General features: G+C 40.6%; 1 protein-coding gene across 1 annotated transcript in view; it reads left to right on the top strand.

Annotated features, from left to right (window-relative positions):
• Positions 1 to 2381, top strand: part of CASP3 (caspase 3, apoptosis-related cysteine peptidase) — an 11503-nt gene extending 9122 nt beyond the window's left edge. Inside the window, exon 6 of the mRNA XM_008571536.1 lies at positions 539 to 2381. Within this exon, the coding sequence (XP_008569758.1) occupies positions 539 to 768 (230 nt within the window). The 3' untranslated portion in view covers positions 769 to 2381. The remainder of the gene's footprint in view (positions 1 to 538) is intronic.
• Positions 2382 to 7371: the final 4990 nt, after the last annotated feature.

The following is a 7371-nucleotide window of genomic DNA, read 5'->3' on the forward strand; positions in this document are numbered from 1 at the left end:
GATTGCAACCCTCGGCGTTGCTCCCGCGCCTCGCTCAGCCAGTGAGCGGGAACCGGTCTGTATGTGGGATCCGAACCCTCGGGCGGGAGCGCCGCCACACTTCCCAAGCGGCGCACTATCCAGTGCGCCACCGGGCCGGCCCATAAGCCAATATTAAAATAAGATGAAATCTGATTGAAACACCATGGTACTTCTAATGATTCTTTTTATAAATCACTTTGCTTTTACATCTTCTTCTGCATGTTTACCTGTTCTTCCCTATTGGAAGGAGCCCAGGAAGTAAAACTCTGAATAACTCATTGGTAACATTAGACTACAATTCTCTTTCCTTGCTGAAAACAGAAGTGTGTGCACAGCACACGTTTTTTTTTCCCCGTCTAGCATCATTTCTCCTGAAACCAAAGGTGTCTTTTTCTTTTTATGGCTAATAAGACCTGTGGAAGTTTATGTTTATTTTTACCTTTATGATTATATAGTAATTTATAGAATCAGCTAAAATCAGATATCCATGGTATTTTGGTTATATTTTGCCTTGTAGGTTATTATTCCTGGCGAAATTCAACACATGGATCCTGGTTCATCCAGGCACTTTGTGCTTTGCTGAAAATGTACGCCCACAAGCTTGAGTTCGTGCACATTCTTACCCGGGTTAACCAAAAGGTAGCAACAGAATTTCAGTCCATTAGCGAGAAATCTGAGTATCATGCAAAAAAACAAATTCCTTGTATTGTGTCCATGCTCACAAAAGAACTGTATTTTTACCACTAAGGAAATGGTTGTTTTGTTTTGTTTTTTAGTTTGTATGCCAAGTAAGAAAACAGTATAATTGATACTATATTCCCCTCTCTCATTTAAATCTAATCTAATGCTCCAGATGGTACTTTGAAACATACCATTTCCATAGCAATAGAACCACCATGAAGCTACCTCAAACTCAAAATCAGAATTTAGTAGTCAAAATTAAATTTAATTAGGAATAAATAGAAATGGATGATGGTGGAATCGTTATGAGAGAATTGATTGTAAATTTACAGCTTTCATAATTAGCAAGTTTCAGTGATGCTATGCTATGAATTTTCAAGTCGTTATGAAAAAGTTAAACATTGCAATAATGACTTTTAATGATCTCCTCCCCACCCTTTAAGACTGTGCATTCTAGTTTTTTTCCAGACTGTAGGACTGATGGTATGGAATAATGTATACTAAAACAGGAATCCGTGGGCATGGGCAAAGGCCTGATAACCTTTATTTTAGAACTGATATAGGACAGTGAGTCAACAGAATTTTTAACTCATTTATCTGAGCTTATGGTTTTATGATGTTTGTCCTAAGCATGTCTTTGTTGTCAAAAATCATGTTTAATATTGAAAAAGAAACTAAATATTTTATTCAAGAGAAAGTGTGAGAAACAGAGTTGACTCTTAAGGCTGAAATGCTGCAACATTCATAGAGGGACAGTTGCAACCATAAGGGGCTGAAATGCAGCTGGGCTGCCAGCATAAGTGTCTTCTCCTTTGCTCCTATGCAAATCAGTTGAGCTTTACATACCAGCAAAATATCTGAGGTTTTGTAAAAACCTCAAACTGTTGATTATTAGCAAGATGATATGAAGAAATTTTATAGGAACATACTAAAATGTAACTTAGAAAAGGTGGAATGGAAGGAAAGAACTGTAAATCAATCAGGTGGGCGCTCTGTAATTCGAGAGAAGATGGTGTGAGCCTGAGCAGAGACAGGGCACAGCCTGTTCGATGAAGGCTTCCAAAAAGGACTGCCAGCTGGTTTCTTCATAGGTACTGGTGCATGTGGAGGATGCCCCCAAGGCACGAAGTGCCAAGTAAGAGTGAACCAAGTCTAAAGCTTCTGAAATGGGAATTTTCCCAAAGTGGTGAGAGTCACAATAAGAGTCGTAGTACTCTTTGTAGGAAAATTTTTAAGCATGTCATTTTCTGTTAAGTTTACAGTCAAAGGAAAATAGTGGTAACGTTTTATACTCTTGCTGAAATAAAAGGACCATGGCACACAGACTTTAGAAGTCATTGAGTCAGAGCCTCTCCCCCGGCACCTGGGGAAACTGAAGGCCAGAGCTCAGCACTCAGGGAAGTCAGGCTCCAGGCTTCCTCGCTCAGAGGTGTGGAGCTGTCACCGCAGCATCGTGTCACTGGCTTTCAGTGTGACATTTCACATGAACTTTCTTTTTACTCAAGGAAAGGAACTCACATTTACAGATGACAGGTATTTGTTTTGACTGGATTTGTAACTCTTCTTAAGTAAATGTAGCATGTAATGGTATCATAAGGTGTGATCCTGTGTGACAATTTTTTTAAATTTGTTATTTTGCATTTTTATTTTAAAATAAAATTCAAACTTAAAATTGCCAACGGGTTCAAGTTCTTTGTTATTGTTGTTTTCGATGTTGTGCTACTAATCGGAAGTTAAAATATTTTTAACTAAGAGCCTAATTTGGAAGAGTCAAGGAGAATGCAACAGAACGTAATCTAATATTTTGAGGTGGTAACAAATTACTGAATAGAGGGAACAGATCTCTTAGGCTGCTGAGGTCCTCGCAGGAGGTCCTGTTCCTAAAAGGGCTATGATGCCACAAAGGATACTAGGTTTTCAGAGATCTTAGTCCCTAAATATGGCCATATTTTAAAATTTTAAACATTTTCCACCACATAAATTTTAAATTGGGTCATTGCAGGGGAAAACAACCTAATGGGGATATGTTGACATTTACTGCTGGCTTCTTCTGGGAGACAGGATTGTGACAGAGGAAGATGCTCTTTTTACTTTACATACTTAGAAAAGGAATATAGCAAAGTGGGACTAGGTGGTTTTAAATTTCTTCCAATATTTCTATAATGAACATATATTTCTTTAAATTAGAAACAAAATAAAATTGTCCTAATTAGGTATTAGAGACTCCTGTTTCCAAGGAGCAGAGAGTGGCACGAATGACTTCTCCAAACCTTTTAAAGGTGTGGTTCTATAATGCATTGAGAAAAATCTAGCCCATCTCATCTTCCTGCTGTATAAAGAGGTCTCAGATATTAAAAAGAAAAGACAAGCAACCCAACAGAAAAATGGGCCAGGGGCATGAACACTTCACAGAAAAGGACCAAATGTCTCTTCAACTCAGATAAAGAGCTTAATCTCCATCATAATGAGAGATGTAATTAAACTAAGGTACTATCTGTCATCTCTCAGATTGGCAGAAATTCCAAAGTTTGATAATATATTCCATTAGCAAGACTATGGGGAAATTATCTCCCATTAATAGGAGTGCAAAATGGTGGTATAATTCCCTTTGGAGGGGAATCTGACAAGAGTAAATATCAAATTATTTACTCTTTGAAGTAGCAATCTCATTTCTTGAAATCCAGCCTACTTATAAAACTGTACATGTACAAAATTATATACAAGCTTTTCATCACAACAGTTTTAATGGTAAAAAAAAAATGGCGGCAACCCAGCTATAGGGAAGACAGGTTAAAATACACTGGTACATCCACACAGGAGAACAGGAAAAAGCAGTTAGAGGGGAAAGTGAGTTGAAATTGTTTTGTTTTTTCGTTTTTAAGTGGGAGAGATTTAAGCATGATTAACTGCTGGGATCCAGTTAAGAGAAAGATTGAAAATACAGAAAAGAAAAGTAACTGACAGTGTAGGGTTCCCAAGAAACTTAAGAAGGGTAAATCTGAGCACAGTTGGGGTGGAGAGGGCGATGGGGAGAGGAGAAGAACCTCTTTGGTTTCTTTTTTAATGGAGAAAATACGAACAGCTGTGGCTGAGGCTAGATTTGTAGTTTTTGTGGTAGGAAGTTCCCCTACAATAGCTTCTGTATTTTCTTTGAGGGGGATGATAGTGAACCAAGGGCTAGAAGAGTAAGGAAGGTTTGAAGCAATCATTGTCAGGAGTGGAGGAGATTAATAAAATCACTGGGCAATGTTTAGGGCCCCAGTTCAAACCAACAATTATGAATGTGCAGTGGTACCAGCCTGCCTTGTGTGATTTTATTTAGCAATACTTAGTTGCTTGGGTATTGGCATGGATATTGCATGTGTTGAGCTTTTGCCCGCATGTATTTAAAAAAGACACAGGAGCCACAGATTTCAGGGTAGTGCAAAACGACTTACTGAATTGATGAACTGTGGAATGTAAGCTGGACAGATAAGGAAATGAAAACGAGGGGGCTGATTATCGGGAATAAGGAGAGGCCCATGGCCTTGTGGTCCTAATAAATTTGCAGACCCATTGTAGTGGGAGTGGTGGAACAATAAGACCAAAATGATGGGAGATTGTGATCAGAAACAGATCATCTGAATTGGATTGGGCCGATTTGATCATGAAAAAGATGGGACTAAGTCAAAGAATGAAGTAGCGTGAAAGAAACCATTTTGGGACTAGCATGAAAGAGACCATTTTTGTACCACCACAGTGGGGTTTTGCAGTAGTGGGGAGAGGTTGGGCTCCACTCCAAATACAAGCAAAAGTGAGAATTCACAAGCCAAGGAGTTGGGGGAGGGGGGGGGCACCAGCAGATGAAAAATTACTAAGAGGTAGCATCAGGGGTAAGGGGTATTTTGGCCAAATCTACCTGACAGGATTCTTGCTGAAGGCAGGCCGGGGTGATCAGACACCACCTGGGGGAGACGGAGGGTGAGGAACCCAATTAGGAGACATGTAGGGTGATCAGATATTGAGGGTGGAGGATTCAGGCTGTACCAACTTAGCAGGATTCTTACTAAAATTGAACCGTGCGCGGAGGGTGAGGAACCCAATTAGGAGACATGTAGGGTGATCAGATGTTGAGGGTGGAGGATTCAGGCTGTACCAACTTAGCAGGATTCTTACTAAAATTGAACCGTGCACAGGTGAACACAGTCCAAAAGTCAGGGCCCAGTTGAGAAGAGAGTTCAGAGGAGCCTGACTAGAGATTGGTCAGAGAGAGAATCTTTGTCAGTGTTTAACAAGCACTTCAAGTGATCCCCATGTCATTGTTCCCAGGATCACACTTGGAGAAGCACTGTTGGACATCTGTTTAATGGTCCTTTCATTGGTTCATAGGTCTTAACCTATGAACCAAATGAGAAGAAAGTGGCATTTTTCAATACCAACAACCAGCTCTCTGATTCACCAGACACCAACTGGGTGTCCTGCAATTCAACTCAATTCTGACATTATCTACCAGGAGTTAGCACAGACCCCCCAGGTTAAGGGCTCATTCTCATAAGGCCATCCCCACTTCAGACGCCAGTTGCAAGTTCTGTCCCCCCATATAGAAATCTGACCAACCGGCTAGAAATCATTTGTAAACCACAACCCCCTTCACAGATTCAGTAATTTGCTAGAACGGCTCACGGAACTCAGGACCACACTTTGCTTACATTTACCAGTTTGTTATGAATAACACAACGAAGGAACTGCAGAATGGCAGAGATGCATAAAGCAGGTGTACGGAAGAGGGGTGCAGACCTTCCATGCTCTCTCCAGATGCACCAACCTCCCAACGCTTTGATGTGTTCACCAGCCTGGAAGTTCTCTGAGTCTGGTTGTTCAGGAGTTTTCATAGAGCTCCAGCTCCCCTCTCATCCTTGGGGCCTGGGGGTGGGGTAGAAAGTTCCAGCTTTCTAATCATTTGGTCTTTCTGGTGACCAGCCCCATCCTGAGATTGTCTGGTGCTTCTGTGCTTGCTCGCCCTGCCCCCACCATCACCTCATTAGCATAAACTGGTGCAATTTAAAGGGGCCTGTTATGAATAAGAAGTCTCTCCTATCGCTCAGGAAATTCCAAGTTTTAGAAGTTCTGTGTTAGGAACCAGAACAAAGGCCAAATGTGTGTTTTATTATACCACAGATATATATCAAAGCCCTGTAACTTAGAACTCATCTCTGTACCTGTAGGCAGTGTATACAGATTATTTTTAGTAGCAGGAAAGAACAGGCCAGAGTAGAAGCATCTTGGTGAAGGCAAAGGACAGAGGAAGGAGGAATCCATGCAGAAGATGGTGGAAGTGATCCCGATCTGCAGACAGAAGTTGGTGCAGAGGAGATGCCAGAAGGAGACAAAACTTAATATTCTGTAAAATGTCTACATCCAGTATTACTTAACAGTAGTCTTTTTGTGTGTGTGTGTGTGTGTGTGTGTGTGTGTGTGTGACACCAGTAAGGGGATCGCAACTCAGCCAGTGAGCGCACCGGCCATCCCTATATAGGATCCGAACCTGCGGCGGGAGCGCCACTGCGCTCCCAGCGCCGCACTCTCCCGAGTGTGCCATGGGGCCGGCCCTGCCTAACAGTATTCTAAGTGGACTTATTATATTTCCATATCCTATGTTCATTCATAGTATTTAACCTGACTTTCAAGTTCTCCAAAGCCCTTGCTAATTTTCAAAGCTTACAAAAATAACTGGTGATTCTGCTCAAAACCTTAAAATATAATGTAGTCAAAAGCACCATGTAGAAATAATAGGTCCCTGTTTCCGGCCAATGCTACTGTGTCTGTTCTGAACAATTGCCTCCAGAGCCATTGTTGCTGATGCAGAATCAGATGGAATGGACTGAGAAATCATATTTGCAAATGGCTTCTGTTGAGAGTTTCTGTATGTGTAAGAATGAGTTGCATTGCCACTGAGGTGAATGGTGGAGGCAGCCTGTACACCAAAACCTTACTGTGCTCCTGCACAGTCGTGACCTGCCTTCCCGACTTCCTGCTTGTCCCCCATGGCCCCCATCCTGTGCTATGAACTTTCAAAACTTGCAGTGATAAGCAACTCAGATTTGTCTGGCGTGTGCATATCACCTGTGGTCTTACTCATCACTGTTTTACCCCAATGCAGGCTGATGCAAAAATTAAATGATTTAAATATTAAAAATCTTAATTTAATGGACAGATTCCAATTTTCTATTTTACTTTCTACCACTTTATCCCTATCAATTAACTTGGTAGCTTTCTGAAAAAATTTTTTTCAAAAAAATTTTGTTATAAAATATGTAAGTAATTTAATATAAACATTCAGGGCATATCTCTCTGATATTCTCTCCACTCAAATATTCTTTATATTTTATTTAAATTTCTACTATAAATACAAAGTCATACTAAATTGGAACCTGATTTATCCATGTTCTCTCCCCATCCCAACCCATCCCCTCATACATCCTCAAGCATAGAGCAGAACTGAAAGGTTGAAATAGTTGCACCAAAACAGTGTTTTGGTTTATTCAATGAGCTCATGAAAAAGAAAGACAGGCTAGACTCAGAACCACACTAATACATGTATATACTTAAAGTTACCAATGGAAATTTTTAAGTGATTTGCTATGGGTTCTGTTCACAAATTTCTTATAAAAACTCATGAAGTCATCAATG

This window comes from Galeopterus variegatus, unplaced genomic scaffold (assembly GCF_000696425.1).
Source record: "Galeopterus variegatus unplaced genomic scaffold, G_variegatus-3.0.2 Scaffold700, whole genome shotgun sequence".
Classification (NCBI taxonomy): domain Eukaryota; kingdom Metazoa; phylum Chordata; class Mammalia; order Dermoptera; family Cynocephalidae; genus Galeopterus; species Galeopterus variegatus.